The sequence below is a fragment of the Chelmon rostratus genome, chromosome 6 (assembly GCF_017976325.1).
Source record: "Chelmon rostratus isolate fCheRos1 chromosome 6, fCheRos1.pri, whole genome shotgun sequence".
Classification (NCBI taxonomy): domain Eukaryota; kingdom Metazoa; phylum Chordata; class Actinopteri; order Chaetodontiformes; family Chaetodontidae; genus Chelmon; species Chelmon rostratus.
The window spans coordinates 9,304,928-9,332,751 of record NC_055663.1 but is presented as its reverse complement, the minus strand read 5'-3'; the positions used below and the strand labels follow the sequence as shown (position 1 = coordinate 9,332,751).

Here is a 27,824-nt window from a genome sequence, read left to right as displayed (position 1 = left end):
TGTGTGTGTGTGTGTGTGTGTGAGAGAGAGAGAGAGAGAGAGAGAGAGAGAGACAGACAGACAGACAGACAGACAGAGAGAGAGAGAGAGAGAGAAGGAGCTGTAATGGATGTGGCTATTATAATGCCTGCATACAGTTGTTGATGCTTTGTCAGTTAATTTAAACACAAGATACTTGTGCTCAAAAAGAGGATTCATTCTCAGTGAAGAACCTTGGAGCTCTAATCTGCCTCTATACATGCCAAAGAGCAGTGATTCCTAACACGTCTCTGGGGGTCATCAGGTGGAAACCTCCCTTCAACAGTGTTTCGCCTACTTAGTTCCACTACACCTCCAGGAGGTTAGGCAGTGAACTCCGGCGTCCCAGAGTCACCCCCCCTAGTGCCAGTTCACACTGCTCCTACACAATCCAAACAGCACTGCCACGTTCAACTGACCCAGAGATGCTCCAGGTAGTGGCCAGTACCGATACTACCATTTAACTATTGCTAATGCTAACCGCTAAGAAGAACAGAAGAAGACAATACAGTTCCGATGCTACCATTTAGCTAATGTTACGTGCTAACCGCTACCTGCTAAGAGGAACAGAACAAGACAATAAAGCTAGATTCACCTATACTGTTAATGTTAATTGCTAGCTACCAATACTAACTGCTAAGATACTATCATACTCTCACCGCTTTAGCTATTGTTAGCTGCTACAATGCTACCACAGGCCTAGATGCCACATGTAACTGCCGATTGCCACACTACCATCATCTGCACCTGCCTCTCACCAACTGCACCAAAAAAGCGGGGTGGGAATACAAACCCTGGTTCGGGTAGGGGGTAGAAAATAAAGAGGTAGAGTCAAAAGATGAAAGTAGGGATTGGATACAGACCCTTGTTCGGGTAGGGGGTGGAAAATTTAGAGGGTGCTGAAGGTGGAGGCCTAAACCACAGACTAGATTTAACAGCCGCTTCTAACATTTCCTTCAAGAAGCAACAAACCCTACCATTTCCTTCAAAAAGCAAACAGAGCAGGAAAACAAACCCTAACATTTCCTTCAAGAAGCAAACAAAACAGGAAAACAACCAAAAAGATCAAAAAACAAGCCAACTCTGTATCTTACAACGCAAACTCACCTGAACAGGCCGCATGGTCCCAAAGAGAGACTCTAGCTGGCCACACCCCCACCTTATCTAAACTTCCTCTTCCTGGTTCTCTTCCTATTGGCAGAGCGAGAAGATGGGGCGGGGAAAGCAGAGCAGAGGAGAGGTGTCTTGTTCAGACTTTAACCTCTTCTCTCGCAGGGTTAGGCATGCATGTCCTCTGCCACCCCCCCCCCCCCCAACTACTATTATTTCTCCTGATCCATATCCACTGACTAGACCTAGCAGCCTCATCTGACATCTCCCTCACTGTCTTCCTTAAATTTTGCCCTTGCACTCCCAGCTCCCTCAACAGTGAAACAGCTGACCCTGCAACAAAACCTCTACACCCCACTTCAACCGGACAGACCCTGGTCTTCCATCTCCTCTGCTCAGATTCTGTCTTTAAATCTGCATACTTAGTCTTCTTCCTTTCATAAGCTGCCTCCACTGAATTTTCCCAAGGGACTGTTAACTCAATAAAAAACACAGTCTTTTTACTCATGGACCATAAGACAATGTCCGGCCTCAGATTACTATAAACTATTTCCTGGGGCACAACTAGCTTTCCTCCCAAGTAGACCTGCATTTGCCAATCATCAGCCCCTACCAGGCAGCCACCTACCTGCCTTCTCCCTGACTTAGCAGCTCTATTTTTCTCCCCCTCTCGAACAAACTGCACATCTAACCTCTCCTTTCTAGAACTTCCAGAATTCACCTGCTTCCTTCTCTCTTCAATGCCTGCGGCTAAGCTTCTCAGCACCTGATTATGCCGCCATGTATACCGGCCTTGTGATAAGCTAATTCTACAACCTGACAAAATGTGCTTTAAACTTGCTGTACCTGAGCAGAGTGGGCACGATTGATCGCCCTGTACCCAGAGACTTAGGTTCTGCGGGGTTGGCAACACATCGTATGTCGCCCCTATCAGAAATTTAATACGGCCTTCCTCCATATTCCACAGGTCCCTCCAACTAAGTTTCCTCTTCTCAACACCTTCCCAATTCAACCATTGTCCCTGTTTGGCTTGACCAACTGCTTTTGCCCCCCTTAGCAACTCCTCCTGCCTACGCACCTGTTCCACTACAAGCTTTCTTTTCTCCTTCAGACCTGCTTTATTCCACTCTGGTTTGCCTGGGCCAAGCCCCAACCCTCCCCGGCCAAACTGAACATTTCCTACTATTTCTGCATGCCTAAGAGCTGCCTCTGCCTCCTGCACTGCTGCCCTTGGGTTCCATTTCCTCCCCCCAGAAGGATTCGGAACCACATTGCTAACTAACATGTCCTTACTCCCAGATAATAAAAGTTCTGTCCTAACCTTAGTGCATTTAAACTCCTCTGTTAGACTAGATACTGGCAGCTGAAGCATTCCTTTCCCATACAATGCTACATTGCTTAAGCACCTGGGAGCACCCAACCATTTTCTAATATAAGAGCTAACTAGCCTTTCCATTCTCTCTGCTACAGATAATGGGACTTCATATACTGACATTGGCCACATTGCTTTCAGCCCACAGTAACGATAAAGCTTAACAAAATATATTAGGACTTTTACCTTACTTTGAATATGTCTTTTTATTTTATTTTTTGTTACAGTGCTATTCCTAAAGTAGACACACTTAAACTTATAATTCTCTGCATTTTGGCACCTTATAATTACCTCCTATGATGCAGCATAGATTCCTTTTAATGCATGAAAATGCAGCACACTGACCACCAGCCTAACTGACAGCTTGCCTCTGACTCCATCACGCTGCAGCCACAGGGTGACAACACTTGAATGCAGCTGGCCTGTGCACCAGTGGACTCTACACACAGACATTTTGGGAGTCAGCTGAAACATCTCATCCCTGACAATATTTCAACAAGAAGGCTAAATTTGTCTGCTGCATCCATGAGTTAGCATTAGCATCTCTACTTTACCTCACTAACATTACTGAGTTCAAGTTTTTATTTAATACCTTTTATTCATCTGTTTTTTTCTTCATCATATACACCTTTTAAATCCTCCATTTATTCAGTTATTAGACACTAGCTAGAAATAAATGTATGAAAAAAGAATGAAAAATAATTCAATTCCTTCTTAATGGTAAATTTGGTTTCTTTATTTTCTGCTGTGGTGTCTATTCTTGTGGTTATTGTTGTAGTGCGGGTCTCTCGCCCTGCCTGTGCTTCCCTCCTCTCCTGTTTTCTCTCTCTCTGTTGCAGGCTGAGCGCAGAGAGGCGGGGCGATCTCCTCCGCAGCAGGTCTCATTAGTCTCACCTGTTTGGCTTTCTGCAATCAGCCCGGCTACTTAAGCCACCCCCAAACTCACCCCCGTGCCAGATGATCCCTTTTGCTTCTTGTGTTGTAACCCTGCTCTCAAGTTGCTCTCCTGTCTCACGTTTGTCTTGAACACTCTCTGGGAATTATTGACTTTCGTTTGTTTGTCTTCCCATTTGGGATTACTTCTGGACAATTTTGTAGTACCCCTTTAATGGTTATTTTTGTGTTTCCTTTGTTACTTGTTTTTTTTTTCTCTATAAGGGGTTTCTTTTGTCACTTTTGTTGTTAATGAAAATCAGTTCTTCTACTCTGCATATGTGTCCAGGCTCTCCTTGCATGAACCACAACAATTTTCCCTTCTTTAAGGATGGTGCCACAACTAGTGAGTGTGAACAGTTAACCCTAAATGTTGCCATTGCGCTACAGAGCAAAGTGAATGGATTACTTTGTAAAGGTGGATGTCCAGCAAAATAATGCAAATCTTTACTCTTAGTTTGTGTATTTACAAACTAAACATGGGGGACACATTGTGGAGCTAATTATTGATATGATTTGAATGAGCTAACTGATCAAAATGGATCTAGCCTGCTCCAGTCTGGTCTGGGACTATTTTTAGTGTAAAAAAGTCCTTAAATGACATTTTGGTCCCTGCTGCACCATCTCCTTCAACAGCTTTGAAGCTTTTGTTCCCTTGTGTCCTTCAGGGATCTGTCCAGAGCTTGTCATTTCTCCACTCGTCCACCAGATGCCCTCAGAGACTCCTCCCCTCTGCCAGTCGCCTGAGCATGTTCAACCGCACACCTGTCAGATCAGTAGTTCTTCTTTCCCCTCTGCCATAATGTCAGTGTTGCTTTACTGCCATTGTGTTTTAGCAGATGCAGGACTTTAACACCAGAGGCCGGGGAGGCCTCTCCTGTGCATGGTTAGATCAAGGCAAAAAAAACAAAACAAAACAAAACAAAACATTTTGGTTAAGGATAGGGAAGCATGGCAGTTTCAGTTAAATAAATAAAGCAGTGCTTGAAGTCACTGTTGACTTTTCCAATATTAAACCAAGTCCTGTGAGTACCTACAAATATCCATTAAAAAATTTTAATATAAAAATCATACTTCTTATGCTATTGTACTGCTGTTTCCAAGCACTATGAATTTGAGGCTGACTGTTTCTTGTAGACAATAAAAGGAAAGGTTTATTTATTAAAGAATACAATCGTAATCATCCGACCACAAATTTTTAACATTGTCCTTCTTCAAACTTGTTGAAAAGTGCGTTTCTGAAAGACAACAAAGAGAGGAGCAATAATGCGCAAGGAATTAAATATAGAGATTATAAAAAGTCTATTTATAGGGCTGGCTGTATTGTCATGAAACATCAAGGTAAAATATGTCATTAGAACGTGAACAGGCAGGGGAACAGGTATTATTATTCTGTCAGCTATATATAGAGAGGGAGAGAGAGGGAAATCTTTTATTTACTGTATGTGATGGTGAGTTAAATGAGCCTCTGATGTGAATGTAAAGACGACCAGAACAGCGCAACCAGAAGAACGTTACCTAGAAATTCTTTAATGATTTATTCAGTAAACTTAATTGAGTGTGTCATTACTGAATTTCCCTGAACGACACATTGCAATCCAGTTCTTGAAGAAACCCCCGTTGTGATTTAAGAAGTTAAGCCTAAACATTACAAACCCATCAAACAACAAAAGCACATTTGTTATATCTTTTCTGAGGTTATTACAAGACACGATTTTGTACTAATCATAAATATACACATTGCTGTATATTTACACAGTTACCACAAAGGTGAACTATCACAAAGGCGCAACACTCCAAAGAGGTGAATAAGCTGCTTACTATTAACAACTGTCGTGGCTGGTGCACGTCATCAAACACTAAAAAATAAGTATAATCAAACATTACATTACAACTCCTTATACCCATGCATCCATATTCCATGGCTGCCTAAAGTGGGGTCCATAGGCCATAAGTTTCAGTTTTATCAGATATTTGTAGAAAAAATAAAAATACATAAATAAATAACAACATTTTATATGTTTCCGTTTCCCAAAAAGTTGGGATGCTGTGTAAAACATAAATAGAAACAAAACATGATTTACAAAACATTGAAACTCCATATTTAATTGAAAATAGCACAAAGGCAACATGTCAAATGTTTTCTAAAAATTATATCTACGTTTCGAATTTGACGGCAGCACAACGCAAATCATCACTTTCTGTTTCTATTTACATTTTACACAGTGTCCCAGCTTTTCTGGAAACAGGGTTTTTCATAAACTGAGCATGTCGCGGTGACACTTCATGGAGGAAGCAAGTCAGTTAACTCGAGATCCTAATGCTCTTAATATAATGCTTTTTTGCCATTAAGTTTTGGTTTTTCGCCTTCCAGGGGAAAAAGTGGAGGCACCCCTGTGCAGTCGTGTAGTGTGTAGTAAGAACTGGTTATGGACAGGTAAGAACAGAATGTGCACAGGTAATGCACAGAACTATATCATGTATGCTGAGTGAGGGTTTAACAGCTTATAACCAAGTGGTAAAATAAACATATATGTATACTGCAACGTGTGCAGGTATAAACAGACAACGTACAGAAGGCTCCTGTTTACTTATCCTTCCACACAGAGTGTTTCAGTTGTGTGGTAGCTGAGCTGAGCTCTAGTTACCCTACCAGGTCCCACCAAACATGATTGTATGAATGAGAAGTAAGTTAATAACCGTGTTCTGCCTGTCAGAATTAATTGATTAAAAGCCAGACAAAAGTATCAACCACCCACCAGTAGTGACTATTAATGGACCATTTATTATGATCATTTTTTATAAGCTTTATTTTTATCAAATATTTTTAATAGTAATAAAGTGTACTTATGAAAAGTATACTTATTCTCATGTCCTTTGTAATACACCATTCTCACTTCTCAAATCTAAGCAACCCAATCAACAGAGGCAACTAGCACTAGCCAATCAGAGACAGAGTAGGGCTGGTAATGACAATTCTGGATTTAAAAAAATAGCATGCTGACATGGCCAGTGCAACTGCTAATTCAGATGCAACAATTAATATTTGACGGACTTTTATGGAAATATCAGTGCAGATTCCAGCAGAAACAAATCTCACACTTAAGGAAATTGTGCCTGTTGGGTCTGAAACAACCAGCTCCAACCAGAGCTTGTGTGATTTCACGTCTTTTGACTTAGAGATCATTTCAAGTAACAGGTAAATTCTGGTACTGTACAGTTTGGTTCCCAAGACAAACTCTTACCACAAAATTATGAATTCACTATTGTCTTTAATATTAAATTTAAACAAAATATGATTAATTGTTGTCTCAAATCAGAATTTGACAGAAAGTAAGCTAGAAGTCTGGTGATAGGCTTATCTTCACGCTAGCCATACCACCACACCATACATTATGTTTCGGAGCACTCTGAGGTCCTCAGTAGACGGCATGCACGTTCTTTTCATCAGATTTTTAAGCTGTGTCTGCACCTGATTCTGTTTATCAATCTCGATCATTGTGGAAAGGTTGCACATGCCGGAGCTTCAGTTCCACTTCCACAATTATCCATAAATGGATGTAGAAGCACCCTTTAACATTGGTTTGCATATCAATACTTGTGCCCGCTCCACCAGCTCGACTTCACTCCGACCCTGTCACATACAGACACTCGGTCAGGACTCCTTGGTGTCACTGGGTACCCCTTCAGTGTCATTTTTCAGCATGCAGGGTAATCCAATAGATTCCTGTAGACGGGCCCTTCTCACTCCCAACTTATCAAAGAATGTACAAATGATGAACGAGACAAGTCCACATGTAGAGTAGGTTGGTGGTCTAGTTAAAAATTGTGTTTATAAATGTGCCTCTGAGTGACATTTTTCCACAGATGTAAAGAAATTTGCAAATAACCTGAACAGTGTTTCACTCTTTCACTCTTTATATTTCATGTCAATGTGTCAATTAAGTGTGCATGAGGTGCACACATTCTCGCTGCACATTCTGTCTTCATACACACAGTTTTTTGAGCGTATGCATCGTTTATACATCTGGCCTCATGACAGAGTCCTCAGATCAAAGAGGCAGCAGGATGCCACCAGGAGGAGGCTGCAGCAGCACGCTTTTCATCTCGCCGTCGCCAGTTTTACAATTAACAGGTAGGAACACTTCTTCCTGATCTGGTCCACTGTGCGTTGAACAATTTAGTTTGTTTGAAGCATACTGAGAACTTATAATACCTGTCCCAAACCATGAAAAACAGCCCAAAAGTACAGAAAAGCATGTGTCCACATACATTTCACCATGAAGTTTAGAGTGTGTCTTATCACTGGTAATTGTTTGGATTATATCAGCATTGTTTTACCCTGAATATTTGCCAGTTTCATGCCAATAAAGCAGAGTGAACTGAACCGAAGCTGAATGAGGGATGAAGTGTGGGAGAGTGATCACAGGAGTCACACACACACACACACACACACACACACACACACACACACACACACACACACATAAACAGACTCTCAGCTCTCACCATTGTGGCTCAACCCCTCCATACCCTCCCCTCCTCTCTCTCTCTCTCCCCATCCTCTCTCTCTCTCTCTCTCTCTCTCTGGCAGTCTCTCAGCCCTCCCACTCGCTCTCTCTCCCTCCCTCTCTCCTCCCTCCTCCTCAGAGGAGCAGCTCTGTCTCTCTCTGCACTTGTCTCCTCAGTCAAGGAGAAACTAATTGGAGGAAAGAATAGAAGAAAGGAGCTGTTGGAAAACTAAACGAAGCAAAACTTTACTTCTCTACAGCATGCCACAGAAAGGTAAGCTCTCTCTCTCCTCTCTCTCTCTCTCTCTCCTCTCTCTCCCCCTCTCCCTCGCTCTCTTGCTCTCTCTCGCGCTCTCTCGCGCTCTGTCTCATCTCTCTCTTCTTTCTCTCCATCAGCTGGAGCACAAGTTAAAAGTTACAGTTTGTTTAGCAGATAAGGGCAAGACGGAGACGAGCAAAAGCAAAAATGTTTTTAGTCTAATGTTTAAAAAGAAAACAAAAGTAAAGAAAGAAAATCTAATTAATTTAAGAAGTTTAGAAATTAAATTAGTCGAAGCAACTGAACAATTCAGCAGCTTTGAGAGGACAGAGGGACAAGTGGAAATGAGGATGCACGACAAATGACAGGTTTTAGGGACAGTGTCAAAAAAAGAAATGACTCTACCTGTTTTATGATTCAGCCATTGAAGAGAGAGGAAGTTGAAAATATAAAAAGTTTGAATAACTTCTGAATTTATTTCAATGGCTCGTCCTTAAATTATGGAGATATAACAGATTAATTATGCCTAATAGCAGTCTTACTGACTAATCCATCCAAAATCTGGAATTTCCAGTCAAGATGTAAAATTAGCTGATGCTTATGTTTAGTTTTAAAAGTTGCGTGGATCGACTGAAGCTGGCTGAAATCAGATTGTCCACCTTGAGAAAAAAGTAGGCCAAAAAATAAAAGAACACATTCAGTCATGAGAACCTAACAAAGTGCTCAACAGGCGAATCAAATCCCCTTTTACTGGCAGCCAAACATAAACATGACAACTGTTGTGTGAATATGTGTGTTCACTGTGCAGTAATTGCAGTGAGAAGGCCTCAGAAATATATAGCTGTGTTGGATTTGCAAAGTTAAAGTGCTAAAAATTCTACCATGCAAAGACAAGCAGTCACAGACATGAAGTTGTGTATGAAGAACTCAGATTTGATCCCGATCAGAAATGGACTGCGGGGTCTGGCTCCGGGTTCCGGTGTCCGGTCAATCCCGAACAGACCAGCAGACAAAAACTGAGGGCGGACAGAAAAAGCAAACAAAAAGAGAAACAAACAACAACTGCCGCCTGGACGCTCGTGCTGAGAGCGCGCGGTGATGCCCCCCGCTCGTGCAGTAGTCAGTGATGTGGATTAAACATCAGGTCGGATCCTGGTCTCTGCTGGATTATGGCGGCTGGACAGGAGAGACGGGACGGTGTCCAGAGAGATTTCTGAGATTTCCCCAAACTCCGCGTGAGACAGCAGAGGCAGAGCCGTGCGTGCGCGCGTGTGTATCACCCGTTTTGACCCCACTTTTAATTTGAGCCTCGCGATTCCTCACGTAAATTCAAAACGTATATTTCCTGCTGCATGAGCCTTTGAGTGCAGAAATTATTTTGAGCCATCTGTCAGTAAACTTGTGTTGCACCGGTCTTTATTATCTCTGTATAAAACTACTGTAGCATATATTTTCAGTTTAAAACGCATTTATTGTTTCAAACATGATAAAATTCACACTTCACAACTGAAATCAGACCCACAAATTCAAGTGAACATTGTTCCTAAACTCCTTGTCAAATATTCTGGACCAGACAGTCACGTTGCATAGTGATTAATAACTTTATGAAACATCCCAACTGGTCTTTTTTAATTATATATGTTTAATTATATTTATATATATGTGTGTGAGTTTTCATTGCTGCTCTATTTGACCCAAACACTAAAGGGTCATACTACAACTCACTGATTTCCAGCCACCATTTCTAACCTCTAAAGACCATGTTTTTATTCCCGTGAGGTAAAAACAACCCGTATTTTTAGAATATTTCTTTCTTTAATTGACATTTAAACGGAAAATAATTAATGCGGTTATAAAATTCAGTCACCATCGTCGGTTTATTTCAAACTATAAATTATGAGGTTATCCGGTGAAGGCCTTCTGTTATTTATTTGAGGTGTTCTCTATGGAGGCCTAAAAGCACAAATAAGCGTGTGATTGCCTGAAAGGCCTGCGCGGTGTCAAAATCGTGCCTCATTCAGAAAACGTGTCATTTTAATATTCTGCTTATGTGTCGGAATCACTTTCAGAAATGCTCCTGAAGAAGAAAACGCGTCTGCTCTCTGTGTCATATATATAATGCACGCTGTTTGGAGAGGGGGCTTATTAAAATACAAAGCCAGCACAGACAAGACGATAAAGTTCGTCTTAATTGATGATCTAATTAAGTCAGATGTTAATTAACGTCCTAATTAAATCGAAGCCAATTAACTGAATGATAAATCAAGTCAGACTGAATTCATCCGACACGTGAATTTGGATCATTTCATTTTGTGTGTGTGTGTCAGCGGGGTTGGAGTAGAGAGGAGCGGGCTGCTCCACAAAGCTCTGCCGAGGACACTTTCTGTCAGCCGGAGCCGACCTCAGGCCTCCCAGCAAGCATTTTACAGTGCTGTGTTATTATTATCTGGCAGCTTTCCTCTTCAATCCCTGAATTTATTTGATTTTTAAAGTGTCATCAGAAGCTGCAGTGGCTGGACACCGCCAGATTTAACAAAAAGAAAGAGAAAAAAAAACCCCTCTTCATCTGCACTCTCTAAATAGAAACTTTGATCCTCCAAATTGTTACATTTCTTGACAAATGATCCAGACCGTCTGAACACCGCTCAGGGATCAAACCCCCTTCATCCACAGGCCGCATGAGCGGATCACACACAGCATTTAGCTGGTTTCACTTTCATCCATGTGCTAAAAGTTGATCCTCTGGTGTTTTGCAGCTTATGCAGCCCGCTGGTGTTCAAATTAAGATGAGCTGATCGAGTCTCTACATCGCTCGGGACAAGCTTTTTATTTATTTATTTTAATATATTTACCCTGCACAACGTCCTTCTGCTGATGTTGGCCTCCCTGCAATGTTTATCATGTTCAGCAGCAACAGTAGCCTAAACTCATACCCAAACTGCAAATCCAAACTGTCTGTGTCCTGTCACTGGTGTATATAATTCTTATTATTATTGTTATTATGATGATGCTGATGATGATGATGCTGATGATGCTCGGCGCTTTGAAAGCCCGGTCAATCAGCAGCAGTGTTCGGCCGCAGCTCTGCGTCTCTCTCGGCTCTTTTCTACTCATATCAGCGCGCTGAATGCGGCTGAAAGAAACTTTTATATTGTCATCAGTGTGTTCAACAGGACTCCTTTATGTCAGCCGCACTGGTCAAATTGGGCTCCCCGCCGCGGTTTTGTGTCGCGGGTTTCTTAACGAGCCGCAGCTAACGAGGCAACGACACCAAAATCCCGCGGACACACAAAGCCCGGCGGCTGTGTACCGAGCCGAGCCGCGGCTCCGCTCCTCCGGCCCTTTGTCTCCTTTCACAGGCAGAAAGGCGCTGAGGTAGAGCGGGGACGAGGTGCCTGCAGCCGGCCTGTGTGTGTGTGTGTGTGTGCGTGTGTGTGTGTGTGTGGAGCTGCTCCATGTTCATTATGCAGGTTGTTAATGACAAGAGCTGGAGAGAAGGGGCTGCTTTGAAGCTTTTATTGGTTGGCTTTTTTTAAGCCAACCTAAAAGGGCTTTGGTTTTTGAATGTTGGGATGGCGCACAAAGAGTGTCATGTGCTTTACACGCATTAATGACAACAGATAGTTAAACTGGTCATCTTGGTGTGCCTAATCACAGCGCACTTTCCCGGTGATAATGGAGGACAGTTATATATTTATGGATATCTGTGTTTTAGAGAAGAAACTGAACTGAGGACTTGGCCCTAACAGCTGAACCACTGTTCCCCCAGGACAAACAAAGTTACTTCATTGCTAAAATTATTTAGAAATTGTACAAAATATGGCTGTTGTGCAGCAAGTCTTTTTGACTAAATATCATGTAATGATTATCTATCCATAGCTGAATGCTGATTTCCTTCCTTTTTAGTCTCCCTTCTTGTCATACATTATCTAGTTTGAGATAATTCTATAGAGCCAAAATGTTCACAACCAAATGAATAAATAAGACATTATTGAGTAACTAATCATATGAGAAAATACAGACAAAATAAATATGAAAATCATGGAAATGTGATTTTTTTTTCCCCATTATCACTGTTATTATTATTATTATTATTCACAACTGATCTTTATAATGAAAAGTTGTTTAATCCTGATTCATTTGCTTCAGTTATTGCAGGCTTTTTATGTCAAAATGCTCTTGTTTTTATTTCACAACTTTCCGAATGATAACCCCACTTATCACAACGTAAAGCACTGATCTGTCAATCAGGAGACAATTTTCTCTGGATGAGCAGGCAGGCGTAACCTGCATTAAACTCTGCCACTGTGACAGGAAGCAGTATCATTACGTAATACTTCACAGTTTCAGGGTTGTGTAGGCTGTTATGTCTGTATTTTTTCATACGATTAGGAGTTCATTTAATGTGGAGCACCTTGCTTCTCCATCATTGTGGCCCAGATTTCCTGGAATTCTTCCTTCTTCTTTAGGTTTGTTAAAGCTTGTTTTTAGGTGTGATTCAGTCTCTCCAGTATCCCCACAGCTTATCTGGATAACTGTACTCGGTATGAAACCCTTAACGGCGTCAGTCTAGTTTGGTTGTGTTCTGCGACTCAGTGTGATCTTTCACACCTGCATGAGTTGTCAGGAAAAAAAAAAAACAGCCTCTTTTATAACATTTAACTCTGACTGATCCTGAATCAGATTTGGTAGAAACTTTCCATGTGTTCTGACTTTCTTCCCACAGAGATCTAACATAGAAACAGCCTTTTCTCACTCCTAATTGCAGGAGCCACAGTTTGTCCTGTTGTCAGGAGAAAGAATAAAAATAGTCAGATGTGCTCAGTACAGTGAGTTAGGTAATTAACTAAGAAATCAAATGTGATTCCAGTCTTTAGAGTATAACTCATAAACCTTTTAGCTTTATGAGTCTAAAGGAAACAAAAAATCCTCCCCTGCGTTCGATGGCCTGCTTTTCAGTTTGCACTCTGGATCTGAGTGTGAGAGCTGGACTCTCAGAGTGGGACTTAACTCTGTGCTCATAACTTTATGGACATTAGCATACATTAGCATATGAACCAATCACAGGATGGTTTGGCATCCAGCCATTCTGTCCAGACAGTGTCTAGGTTTTTTTTTTTTTTTACCCACATGTGTTTTTCTGTCCGATCAAAAGTTTCTTTCTTTCTCACTGCTGTAGAAAAGCTCATCAGACTATAATTGACCTGTGGCTTTTCTTTTTTAAATTTCCAATATTGCATTTGATTTTTAAAATGTCATTAGAAGTTTCACTGCCTGATTTCCATCATGACCATCCTTTAAAACAGCGTAAACATCACTGTGGAGATCCAGGAAGACACATTTTCTTCCATCACTCTGACTCATTATCCAGGGTGTGTGTGTGTAGAGTGCTGTCTCTGCATGTGCTGTACATTATCACACTGTAAAAGATGACCTCTCTGTTTGTACAGATTTCAGAAGTCAAACAAGCTGGGAGACTGGTGTGGCCTCCATGATGCAAAACAGTGAGTTACATATTCTTACATCATATTTGTTGTTATTCTCATTTATGCTTTTGATCTTGCTGTATCTGCAGGTGAATAATTGTACGCGATACATCTCAAAAAATCAAATAGATACAAGACAAAACGATGTTTTAATAATCCATTTATATACCAATCCGCATGAAATATTGTAGCCACTGCCTGACAGGGTGATCTGGAGTTTTTAAAGACAAAACCTAATACAAAAAACATAACTTTCAAACCTGGAACCTCCCTTCATTCTGTTTCATTGCTGATCATTTGGCCATATTTGAAAACCTGTTAATGCTCTGCTGCTGTAAAATATTCATAAAAATTAGAGGACGATTCTGGTTTATTACATTTGAGTCTTAAAGGAGCTATAATCAATTTTTTAAGATAATAACACATCAAATGACAATGTGAAAACAATTTGAGGAATGAAAGGGGTCACCTGAGCAGTGTATGGTGGATCTGCAGCTCCCCTCTTCAGCTCACAACAGCACTGTTTTGGTTTGTTTTCACTATGACAGTCGAACATTCAGCAGCTTAAGAGAGATATTTCCTCAGGCGCTGGTAGAGACCATAAACAGAGCTAAAAGTGAGTGAATATTGGAATATTAGATTCACCTGTTTGCCAGACACACAACTCCGAATGAATGATAATATCAATATATACCCATATCTGCTGGATGTGTAAACGGCCTTTTTGCTGGCGAAGATGATAATAATAATATTGTGCTCACGATCTGTTTCCACCGCTCCCAAGTGGGATCTGAAACTCGCCATCAGAAATAAATATTTGAGCGATCAACTCTGTCTATGATGCTCTGAGACTGATGTTGAGGAAAAATAAGTTTGCCGTCAACAGCACCTTATTTAGTCATCAGCACAGGCTGAGGTCACCATGACGATAAAAGGAAAGAGTCTCTTGTCACTCATGTACATACAGTACATTCAGTATAACTGTAAACGGATAACAACAAACAAACAAAACATTCCAACATCACAAACTCGCTGACCTCTCAAAGCCTTGCCGAGAATGGCTGGAACTGAAACAGTATTCGGGTTTTCGACCAGGTGTAATATTGCTTTTTCTTTCTTTCTTTTTTGTAGTTTTGTCTCTTATTTTTATCATTAACTAAAAACACCATACTCACAAAGTTAATAGCCAACATCTAGGAATGCAGCAACATCAAAAGAAAAAAGTCTGGAAGAGCGAAAAACACAATCTGGAAGGTGTTCCTTGCACCATATCATGGACAAAAGGATACAAACAAGGCCCAAGTTGTGATAAACTGGAATTACTCTTTAATGATATAAAACAGACCTAAAGACCTGCAGATCATCCATCAGTAAGCCAAATTGTTCAGTTGCATCTATGAATGTACCTTAAATGTCGACAGTCATCAAAGTTACTGATTGGATCCTGAAATATCATTGTAAGTAAAAATGTTGGACCGTATGAACCGTTTGGGTGGGACTGACAATGAACTCCACCTGATTTCTTCTTTCTTACTGCGGGACAAGAGGTCCACGCTCTCTGCAGTGAAGGTGTGTGGATTACTTCTCTCTCTCTGTGTGTCTTTGCTTGTTTCTTTATCCTGCATCAACCCCTGACTACACTCCTTCTACCCCTCGCATCCATCTCACGCAGGATGTCACTGGACGACGACGCAGAGTAGAGTTTTAGCCATGTTTCTGTTGGCCAGTAACATTCTGTTAAATGTCAGACTGGGTGCTATTATCACATCATCTCCACTTACACAAATCTCTAATTCCAAATATTAAAAAGGGAGCAGCTGGAGGTTGGGTTGTTGAGGAGAAGCTGAAGGTGAACACCAATATTAATTTGCTAAGATCATTAGTGAATGAAGCACAGGTTACATTAGGAATTGGTTGAAATGAAAGTGGGTTTCAGCAGTGCTGACGGTCTATTCAGCATCTGACTCTCTTTTAATGTGTGACTCTGTGTGCATGTGTGTGTGTGTGTGTGGACTTATTACTTATTACTCATCTTGTGGGGACATAATTGGGTTCACACAGTCACATTGTGGAGACTTTCCTCCTTATCGCCGCAAATCATTAACTTTTAAGGTGAAGACTTAGGGTTAGGCTTAGGTTAGGGTGAGGGATATAGTGGTTATATTTATAGACCATAAATACAAGTCTCCAGGAAATTAAAGTCCATGCAATGTCCCCAGAAGGAATGAAAACACTAATAATACACTAATAACAATGATTTTATATGTATAATGAAATTTAATTATAAAGAATGACCAGGAATTACACAGAAGTCACACATATAATGTATTGAATAAAATGAAGACATTTTAATTTCAAAATTTAAAAAGGTGTGTCACTGTGGACAGAGATCCTTACAAAGACAAGCTGGAAACGCTCACGTCATTGCACGTTGCATGCATGATTTGAAAAGATGAACACAGGTGCTGTCTGCACAGCCTTTTCCTTCCATCTTCAATTTTAGTGAATTTGTCTGAAAATACTGTCTCTGTGGATCTCTGTGGCTAATTATCTGCTAACAGCACATGTATTCATTCATTTTAATGAAATTTCGATTTCAACAAGACGTATGATTATGACTGTATGACATAAACAATCAGAAATATTGGTTGTGAAATGTGGTATAATAACGACACTGTCCTGTCTCAGCAAGTGGCTCAAAATATGTTTACCTTCAAGTGACCGAACCTTCCAGCATAGCAATTATGACGAACATGATGGAGGAAGTCAAGTGAGTTTATTACACAGTGACAAAGCCTATGTAGTGAGGAGGCTGGGGTGGATGGACTGGAGCGGCTCATTTCTCATCTCCAACTGACTGACTTTGTTTTCAAGCATAACCGCTCATTCCCTCACCTAAACCAAGTGTTTATCATAGAAAACATGAAGATGAAGCTCTGCTAAACCACCACAATGTTTCCCGAAACCCAACCAAATCATTTACGCGCCAAAATCTAACCTTAGCCACAGAGTTGTCTCATAATAAGACAGATTTCTAACAGTTTTGAAAGGCACAGACAGACGATGGCATCTCGCTGACAGGGGAGCACGAACAAACAGATTCATTTAGAGAACGTATTGATAATAGTGCCTGGTTTAAGTGAAAGTTAATTCAGTCAGGTTCAGTGTGAATGAGCTGATTTGAAGTGAAAGCTACTGAGCTGCTCCCAGGGGCCCGCTTTCTGTGTGTGCGTGTGTGTATGTGTGTGTGTGTGTGTGTGCATGTGTGCGTGTCACAGAGGGACCACAGCCAAATTGACTCCATATGTCTGTCTATTAATTGTGTGTCAGCAGAGGAAAACCCCAGTGCGTTCCTCTGGGAAATGACACTGTGATTAACATTTCTACGGCGAAACAATCGACCCCTAAACACAAAGTGAGCACGATGTGAGGCAGCATGAGGGAGAGCTGGAGGGTGAAATGATCCACCGGCACACTCAAAGTCAACAGCAGCTTCTGCAGGGGCCACGACTCTTCCTATAATTTAATTAGCCAGAAGAGAAGTTCAAAGCCATGACAGTGTGAGGTGCATGGGAAGATAAACCCTCTGTGATCCAGGTTATCCATCTGTTTTTCTAGGGGAGTAGCAGTGCTCCAAGGGGGGGGTGGGCGTCAGAGAGATCTCCCTTCGCCTCCACCCTCTGTCCTCTTTACAGTTATATACAGTATGAATGGACAAGCAGACCCAGAACTAATCATTTCATTAATCACTACTTAAGAAATTATTAGCAATTACAAAGACATACAGGAAATAGGTTGCCTTGCATCTTTAGCTCCATTTTACTACTATCATAGTTCTTTACTGCACACGGCTGAAATAACACACTCCATCCTCTGCGGCTTTCATCACCACTTTGATAACACATCTCGTATTTAGTAAAAAAAAACAGTGCAAATAAGAAAAAACACAAACAAATTAACACATTCAGCAGTTTGAGTACTAAAACTAATGAACACTAATGAACACGCGGTAAAATGAGCTCACCGTGTTTAATCTAGTTTTTAGATTAGAATTCCTGCCTAGGTGTTGTCAAGGTGGTAAAGGTGTTTTCTTCATTTGCTTCAGTTTACATGAGCTCCCAGCCACGGTAGTTTTACCTTTTTGCCTGTTTGTAGCAGCTCCAGTATGACTGTGGTCAGCACCAACACTCATCTGTAGAAAAATGTTTGAGTAAGATGATGTTTTATGAAACAGGAGGAAATATTGCTGTATTTGGTGCATAAGAAAATAATGTTTCAGGACTCAGTGATGGCGAGAAATGTGTTGACTGGTGGAGAAAAAAAAAACATGAATACATTGTTGGCATTCATATTTGTGGTGGTCATCATTCTGATGAGGACTGAATGGAGCGTCTACAGTGAAACCTCTTTTGATTTACAGCAGCCCCACTTCACTGGTTACACTGTGTGTGTGTGTGTGTGTGTGTGTGTGTGCGCGCGCGCGTGTGTGTGTGTTGGCTGCTTGTATGATTTATTAATGTCCTGTTGAGAGGTTTATAAATCTGCAATATGCTTTCCGCCACAGAGCCATTAAGAGACAATAGACAATTGATTCAGTGTAAATCCCTACTTAACCTGCACAGTGTCACACAGACTGTGGTCTGCTGCGGCTGAGGGAAACATGTCAGACCTGCACCATGTCGATCAGCCGAGAGAGACTTTTAAGCTTCACGCAAAAACACACAGAATTATTTTCACCTTCAGCGGTATTTGAATGTTTGGCTGAAGTGCTTTAATTTAACAGTTTGTTCTTCACTGTCAAAACCTCAGATAAAAGAATGCATCAAGATGATCACTTAAATCCACTTGCGTATATATATATATATATATATATATATATATATATATATACGCACAGTATATATTGCCTTTGTATTGTTTTGTGTCAAAAATTATTAGCATATTACCACAGTCTGTTGCATTTGTTTTACACAGCGTCCCAACGTCTTTGAATCAGGGATGTACCATATATTTCTATCCAAATAAAAAAAAACCCATGAGAAGCTACATATGTTTTTGGCTTAAAGGAGGCTTCAGATAGTTTTTTTTCTCTTCATTTCTTCTAACCTGTGTTCCTTGTGGCAGTCCCTCCTCTTTTCTTGCATGTGCCTGATCAGTGTGGCTCCTCAGTTCATTGTGGTTCGACTTCTCTGTTCTTTACCGCTCAGCTTTGAATTGAAGCATTTTCTAAAATCATTGCAGAGTGAATATAGCTCAGTGAACCAGCTGCTGAGAAACTTCATTTTACTTTCTCTGTGTGTGTTTCTGTGCGTGCCAATGTGTGTGTGTGTGGGTTTCTGTATGTGTGTGTGTGTGTAGGTCACAGTGGAGTAAACCAGCTGGGAGGTGTGTTTGTAAATGGGAGACCTCTACCTGATTCTACCAGGCAAAAGATAGTGGAGCTGGCACACAGTGGAGCTCGACCCTGTGACATATCCAGAATACTGCAGGTAAACTTGTCATGGTGAGAGTTTGTGCCCTCTGTGGTTGTAGATACTGTACCTACAGGTATTGTGAGCTTATAGCAGAACCACATGGATTCAGGTCACACAGGAAAACAATGTAGTGTGGTGTAACGACCTGCAGCCTGGGTGTCTAGCCTCCACGTCTAATTGAAGCAACATTCAGCAGGGACTACCATGTCCAACACAAGGCCAGAGGATGCAGAGTGGAGTTGCTTTGACAGATCAAACATTTTGCTTGTGTCTATAATCTGATGTTTTTAATGTTAATATAACTGATGCAACTGTTCTTTACTCTTATTGACTCTTTATGACATTAACATTCGTGCTGAGAGCAGCTGAGCACAAAACTGTGCCTTAAAATTGACCAGAATGCAGTAAATGAAGTGTCTGACACTGAAAACCTCATGGGGGAGGACCCTTGCTTGAGTTGTGTCCCCCAGGCATGGGGCCCCAGGCAAGGTGTCCCTTATTTTTCACACATTTAAAGTGACAACCCTATCCCCAACGCCCACAAGCAGACATTGATGTGTTAAATTGGTGGAGTTCCCCCTTCAGCCATAGTTCAGTAGATCATCTACCGAACAGGAACTTATTGGAAGCCAGTCTTTTTTCTTTTTTGGCCCAGAGCTCCAACAATCCGTGTGATATTTGCTGTTTTTGTGTCCAGGTGTCGAATGGCTGTGTGAGTAAAATCTTGGGCAGGTACTACGAGACGGGTTCGATCCGCCCTCGGGCCATTGGAGGGAGTAAACCCAGGGTGGCCACTCCAGAGGTGGTGGGAAAGATCGCTCAGTACAAGAGAGAGTGTCCATCCATTTTCGCCTGGGAGATCAGAGACCGACTGCTGGCAGAGGGAGTCTGCACCAATGACAATATACCCAGTGTAAGACCCTTCTGTTCTTCAGCCAAGTCATGTCAATTAGAGGCTTCTGCAGGGCAAGCTAGCCGAACGTCCAGACTAATCACTGAACTTCCACAATAGCTGATGTATTTGTCACAGCAGGTTTGCAGGTGGGTTTGGTACTAATAGTTTATGACTAATAACAGTCTAGACAAACTTTAGACACAGTGACAAGAAAAGGAAATTGTTCAGACAGTAAGTTTCCCAGAATGCCTTGCAATACCATAAATAGGACTGTGTATGAAATCACTCCTCATGCTCTACCTCAGGCTTCATATTCACTTTCCATCTATTGACCTAAACATCAAAAAACCCAATGAAACAGTGTGCAAAGCATTTCCATCACTTTAACTAAATATCCCACAATGCAATGCTTTACCTTTGCTGGCTGTCTTAAAAAATACAGTAACGTGGCACTTTACTTGATTGGAGACACATGACAGCACTGGGTGTGTGAATGTCAGCAGAGGCTTCTGCTCATGCTGTTTAGCAAAGGTGTGGAGGTGACCAAACGTCTTGGATTATTTGTGAGGATTCTACTCAGCTCAGCAGCCTGCTGTCAGGCATCAACCAATCAGACAGACTATCTGAAGCCACTTTAAAAGACACCTCAGTCATGTACCATACCAGATCTAGCCATTCTATTAACTCACAGTGGACCCTGCTGGTAAACAGTGTAATGTAAAGTGATTTATGTCATGTAAAAAAGAACAGGCTGAGACACCAACATGACAGGTGCAGCTTCTACACAAAGCCGTTAACATTACCCGGTGATGTGCAAGTAACAGACCTCAGTAATGTTTCTTTAATAGACGTTATGAGGCTGAAGGTTGACAGTGGGTCGGTGCTTTGGTTCCTTGGATTCTGTCTGCCAGTGTCTTGCATGTCCACCAATAACTTGCTCTTGTGTATGTAACAGCATCGTTTATCGTTTATCACCAGGTCTCATCAATAAATCGAGTGCTCAGAAACCTGGCCAGTGACAAGCAGCAAATGGGCACAGTGGGAGCTGAAGGGATGTTTGACAAGCTCAAAATGCTCAATGGACAGACCCCCTGGGGAGGACGCTCAGGGTGGTACAATGGGACTACACTCACTACCACTGGTGAGACACTAACTTATACTACTACTGCTGCTAATAATACTCTTACTCCCACTTTGCTACGACTGTACTACTGCAATACCCAAACTTCACTCGCTCCCACCGGTGAGACGCTCATGGCTCTATTTTTCTAAAACTGAGTGCAAGTGCAAACGCCTGTGACACACATGACGACTGGCGATTTTTGCAATTTAAGTGGCAAGAGCTTAGAACCAGGTGGGGCTGAAAACATTGTTAGAAGGAATAATACAGAATCTACATTTGCAGTCAGGCACCGCTTCAGTAATGACCAAAGACAGAAGGCAGGCTCAAGGTTTTACAAATATTAAACCTTACAGTTGAGGGTGTCCTGGTAGGGGATTTTTAAAAGGGCCACTGCCATAAGCTGGCAAGACTGACAAGGGATTTTCCACTAGGTGCGTGTCTATGATGTGATAATTGCTCCATCGCCCCATCATCATCTCACATTGCAGAAGCGGAGCGTTTTGCTTTGTTTACTTGACCATTCGCTCTTGATTTTTCTGCTTCTACCATGGGTCAAAAATAGGTGTGTAGCAGAGCGTATACTTCTGGGACACTTCTGAAACGGAGACGTTACGAGCCTGATGGAAATTCGGAGTGACTCTGCCACACTGTAACAGCTCAGTTAATAAATGAATGTTTATTTTGACATCAGTTTTATCCAAAAACACAAAGGTGTTTGTGCCTTCACATGTGATCTAAAGTTCTGATCATAACATGGACCTGGCATAAAAAACACCCCAACAAAAACTTTTAGACTTAATTTTGAAACTTGATGTATTATGTTTTTCAATATTTCAAAGTGAATTTGAAGCACTTTTTAAAATGTTGCCGCCGCAGTGAATTGAGTAAATTGCCGCTTGCAAAAAGTGCTTAAAATTCACGGAGCAAAAGACTCCTTGTATACAGTTGACACGAGCAGCTTCCTCTCCTCTTCCTTCACCGTGTGTGGCTGAGGGCCCCATTTGCTGTATGGAGTAGACTCATATGCTGCTGCTCCTCCTCCAGCACCCTGGGATTACAGCAGTGAAACGAAGTCATGCTATACTACCCCGGCTGCTGCCTCCTCATCAGTCTACAGCATGTTTGTACCCATGTGTGTGTGTGTGTGTGTGCAAGGGAGGGAGAAGGGGCGTCTGCTCTCATTTGTATCTCTTTCTGCCTGACTGATTGTGACACTGAGCAATGGCTTCATTCTGTTTTGCAGTCTCTGTCTGCTGGGGATAATGAATAATTAGGCTAGCACCACAAATAACATGAGTTCCACAGGGAGGCTGGAGCCCAGCCTCCGTCTGCTCAGAGATCACATGTTGGAGATCTCCACTTTGAAGGGCCCTTGTACCGTCGCTCATCTTTAACTCATATGCATGGTTTCATTTCATGGATTTGAACCTTACATATTATATTGTCTGCTCAGATCAAGGCTTGGGTTTAGTGACGTACTGTACACAGCAGGGGATGCTTTAGTTGTTATTGCTTACATACAGTACCTGCGAAACTGAATAGTTTTTATAGAGACAGTGTCTCACTTAGTCTCACTTGAATAGCCTTCTTAATATTGCATTATATATTATAACATTATTATTAGGTATAGGTTTTAGGTATACAGGTACTATTATTATCAAATCAGTCAAACTTTACATACTTTCTGTTTATGCAGGTTACATTTGTACAATATGCATGTGTGTGAAGATAAAATAATAAATATAACATTAAAAGCCTAATCAGTCAGTTTTGAACACATAAACTGGGGGAAGAAAATCGGCATTTCTATTTTTCTAAACTGATGAATTTTACAAAAATACGGTAATCCACGGACCCGACTCAGAGCTAGTGATATCAAGCTATTTGAGGCCTGGTTTAAACAATCCAGATAACATGGTTGTGTTTAAACCACAGACTGGAGATTTAGACAGCTGCATTGTTCACAGCTAGATAGCAGCATGCATATCAAACACAGCAGTCGTTGTAATTTATGCATGTTAACTGAAAGGACCTAAGCAAAATTCCAGTGGAAGATTCATACACTGCCCTTTCTCTTTATTAAGCATGCACATGTGTGTATAAATATCAAAGAACAACATTTACAATGAAATTCTGAACACGCTGATATGCCACTTCAGTCGGATATTTACAGGTCCAGTCACCTCAAGTCAAGGATTTCAGTGCTAATAGGGATATTACACACAACTTGAAGTGATTTATATCGTAAAGGGGCCTCAATATAAAGATATGTAGCCAAGCTATAGGTATGGACTTAATGAAATTTAGTTTTCATTAACATAAATATCCCTAATTTATGTAGATACATTTAATGGGGAATCAAGACAGATTGTAATTTTTTTTATCCATTGATCATGTAGTTGGTCAGAAACATATTTATTCACATACTCAGTTTAGGCACAACAGTTCATAATGGAATAGTGCCATTTGGACTCTGTGATGGCTGCAGTTCACTATTGGACGTGAAAACTTGAACCCCAGCTGACGGTGTATCTGAGCAGGACAGCGACTAGCCTGAAACCGCTGTAACTCTGTATGTTTGTTCATCCCCTCGCTCGCGCAGAGTGTCCACAGGCGGAGGGAGGAGAGAACGCCATATCAGTCAGTTCCAACGGTGAAGACTCAGAGGAGACTCAGATGAGGCTTCAGCTGAAGAGGAAACTGCAGAGAAACAGAACGTCTTTCACACAGGACCAGATAGAAGCGCTGGAGAAAGGTAACTGCTGGTTGTTCATCAGCTACATACGTTTATGTGTGTGGTTAAACACTGATGATGTGTACAGTGTGCTTCCTGTGTGAGTGCTGTGGGATTGGTTGATCTGTAGTGTGGAAATCAGACACTTTGGCTTGACTGAGCCGGTTCAGATTCAGGGAGGAAGGTTTACATGATGTCATGGTCTACAAACTCTAACTTTGTTGACAATTACTTCACCTACACTGAACGTCTTTGCTTCTTCCTCATTTTATTAAAAACCCAGTTGGTACTTGGGGAGAGATTTTAAAATGCCTCCATGACAGTCGCTACGTTCTTCCACACTGATAATCAGAAATGAACACAAATGAAAAAAAAAAATGGAAGCCAGTTTTGATTTTATCCAATCAGGGATGGTCCGTGTTGATGTCTCGGTGAAGACGTGACCCGTCAGTCACATCCTGTCTCCTGTCACCTAGCAGAGTGTTTTAGTGTGTTATACGGTCATGAAATTTATGTTCTAGATGATTGTATGAACTGGAAAACATGCTTGTTGCTCTGAAAATTGGTCTGGGCAGTCTCTGAGTTGATTGTAAGTTGATGCTTTTCAGGCTAAAGTAAGGTCAAGTTACTGACTTTAGATCAGTAAATCGAAGACACACAGCACAGCTAATGTTATCATGTAATGAAACAGTTTGTTTTTGTTCCAGAATTTGAAAGGACTCACTATCCAGATGTGTTCGCCCGAGAACGCCTTGCCAACAAAATAGACCTTCCAGAGGCAAGAATACAGGTAGACTCTATCACCTGTTGCTGCTTTCTGTTTTGTTGCATTTATTGCTTTTTAGGCTCATAAGTCAGTATATGTGTGTGCATGTGTTGTAATACTGGATGGTCTTCATTAAATAACAGTATTATTAAACTCAAACGTTGATGATCTTTCACAGTCAACTTGATCACAGCATAGGTTCATATTTTTTAAAATCTGCATCTGCATCTAAAAACACTACTGACCTGTCCATGTGTGCATTCAGAGGGTTCATGGTCACTGTTGTTGTTTCTCCTGTGCACATACACTATGAAAAGATCCTTTTTTTAGAGCAGTGTGCAACTTTACAATGTGTTTTTGCACAGAATGAAGACTGAACTTTCCCCATCAGTTACACTGACATTACTTTAAGTAGGGATCTCTTCACAGCCAATGTGGACAGGAGGGACAATTACAGCAACCTGTAACACTCTCAGTGTATATATGGACATGTCAGTACTGTTTTTAGATAATAAAAAATGTTAAGTTATATCTTTATAATGTTTTTGCTTTTCTATCCTGGCATGTGCAGGTTTGGTTTTCCAACAGACGAGCGAAATGGAGAAGAGAGGAGAAGCTGAGAAATCAGCGTCGTCAGGTGTCCAACTCCTCCAGCCACATTCCCATCAGCAGCAGCTTCAACGCCAGTGTTTACCAGCCACTACCACAACCCACTACACCAGGTACTGACACGGACATGTGCTGCTACTGCATATAGTACAGGTTTGACTAGCACTTACTGTGGGCCTAATAAGTTATGAATGTTGTTTTACTGGTCAGTTCATCAAAACTTTATTTTTTAGTAAGTCTCAACAGGCCTAATACTAATAACTCAAACAATGGCTCTGTGCTGTTCAATTGTCCCAGTAATCCCAGTAAAATGACAGTGTGCCACCATGTACTGTGCGGTCGGTTAGAGGAATGTTATTAAACCATTTTGTTTCAGACGTCTTTGGTACCAAACAATATATATGATAATATATTCTGTATGAAAAACACATCTTAGCAGCAATATGCATCTTTATACAAACCACATATTTAGCTGTAATTCTGTCGCGACTATCCCCTTGTCTCTGATAGCTTGTGTGTTCAGTTATATTGCCTGGAATACAGCACAAATCTCTTTGTTCTCTCCACTTATCTATCCCTGCTTCCTCAGTGTCCTTCTCATCAGGATCCATGTTGGGAAGGTCAGATCCAGTTCTGTCCAACAGCTACAGTCTACCAGCCATGCCCAGCTTCAGTATGGCTGCCAGCCTGCCTATGCAAGTAAGATTATTTGACAAGACAGCAAAAAGACTAAAGGACTGACTTCAGCTCGGCCAGTTCAGTTGAAGCGCTGACTACAGCTGCTTTGAACATCTTTGTGGGGATGTTTGTCACGGGTGAACATGGTTCAACATGAACCTCCGACCAAAGTGAATTGATTGCGACTTTAAAGAAATGACCTTGATCAACACGTTCTCACTTTCCTACACGGCGTGGCCCGACGCTTCAAACTATGATGCCATGGTGTCAGTTTTGCATGTTTAGGGCTCCACAGGCAAGTTTGCAATATTACTAATGGCCAGTTAGATTTTCAAAATAAAGCTCACTGAGAATGTTCTTCCTGTGCAGCGTGGGTTTTCACCGGGTTCTCTGGCTTCCTCCCACAGTCCAAAAACATGCTGAGGTTAATTGATGACTCTAAATTGTCCGTAGGTGTGAATGAGTGGTGTGCGTGGTTGTTTGTCTATATGAGTAGCCCTGTGGTAGGCTGGCGACCTGCCCAGGGTGACCCCTGCCTTCGCCTGAGAGACGGCTAGGATAGGCTCCAGCCCCCCCGTGACCCTGCAAAGGATTCAGCGGTGTATAGATAATGGATGGATGGAAGCTCACTGAGAACAATAGTTAACAGGTCGCAGTTTGGTGGTGGTGGTTTTGCTTTAAACAAGTATGTTAGTTATGTTAGTGTTAGTGCCTTAAAAAGTGATGTCAATGGGTCCTGAACAAGCATCTATATGTGGCAGATTGGGAGTGAGAAAGGGTTGTCTTGACTGTTATGAAGCTGTAACAACGTTGCTCATCTTGACGTCAAGTTGTTCAATTGTGCTGATTTAAGGGGTAATATTCATTTCTGTTTCCAGGCTTCCAGCCAGACCTCTTATTCCTGCATGCTGCCCTCCAGCCCCACTGTAAATGGAAGAAGTTATGAGACATATACTCCTCCACACATGCAGCCACACATCAACAGCCAGTCGATGACATCCTCTGCAACGTCGTCAACAGGTAGGAAGTTAGTATTTGGCCACTGTTTGATATTCTACATCCCCTCTCATCCCCTCTGTCTTCAGTGACAGGATGCATGTTGATACCTATTTAGACGAGGCAGCGCAGAAATTAACACTGACTTTTCAATTATGTGTCAAGTTTGTTACACAAAAAGATCAATGATGTAGCCTTTAAAACACGGCATCTTGGTTTTGAGTATTTCACTGAGCGTAAGAATGAATTTCCTTTAAAGAACTCTTGGAAAAATAAAATTGTTAAAACTTTCACAGCAAGCGTTCAGTGACTGGATCATACAAAACAAATTATGGACAAAAAAAGACTTTTATGCCAACCTAGAGAAGTCTTAACAATTGTACTGCTTCTCAGATTCCCTCTGCAGTCAGTCAAAACACGCCGTTAAGCTGCCATGTCTGTCTAATAACTGCTCCATTGACAGCTTTGTTCTCCTTTCACCAGGTCTGATTTCCCCTGGTGTCTCAGTTCCAGTCCAAGTTCCAGGAAGTGAAGCAGACATGTCACAGTACTGGCCACGCCTGCAGTGACCTTATTCTCACAGCAATCATTCTTGCCTGCAGTGAAGATCAGCAGTGATTGCTGCAACAGGACTGTATGGGACATCGAAGACCTATCCCTGCTTTACAAGTTGAATGTCAAAAAGGATCCGTCACTGACTGAAACAGACGATATCGCAGCAAATGAACATGAAGAAATTACTCTCATTAGCAATTGCGAGAAAACAACCAAATTCTGGAGCCAAGCAGGACAACAGGAGTTTGAGTACTCTTCCAATTGAAGGATTTTAATATTGCTGTAAACCAGTACAAGTTCAGCTA

The 27,824-nt window shown here is 41.5% G+C and overlaps 1 protein-coding gene across 3 annotated transcripts; it reads left to right on the top strand.

Annotated features, from left to right (window-relative positions):
- Positions 1-8,205: 8,205 nt before the first annotated feature.
- On the top strand, positions 8,206-27,533 carry LOC121607392 (paired box protein Pax-6-like). 3 transcript variants are annotated; one of them, XM_041938142.1, is made up of 12 exons: positions 13,695-13,707; positions 15,235-15,258; positions 19,048-19,178; positions 19,861-20,076; positions 21,037-21,199; positions 23,702-23,709; positions 23,786-23,936; positions 24,623-24,705; positions 25,253-25,403; positions 25,880-25,989; positions 26,847-26,988; positions 27,448-27,533. In XM_041938142.1, the coding sequence occupies exons 1-12, from the start codon at positions 13,695-13,697 to the stop codon at positions 27,531-27,533; spliced, it is 1,278 nt and encodes a 425-aa protein (XP_041794076.1). The 3 variants fall into 3 exon arrangements, with proteins under 3 accessions (XP_041794075.1, XP_041794077.1, XP_041794076.1); XM_041938141.1 differs by lacking the exons at positions 15,235-15,258; positions 23,702-23,709 and adding an exon at positions 8,206-8,218 and having other exon boundaries at positions 13,654-13,707; positions 23,784-23,936; XM_041938143.1 differs by lacking the exon at positions 15,235-15,258 and having other exon boundaries at positions 13,662-13,707.
- Positions 27,534-27,824: the final 291 nt, after the last annotated feature.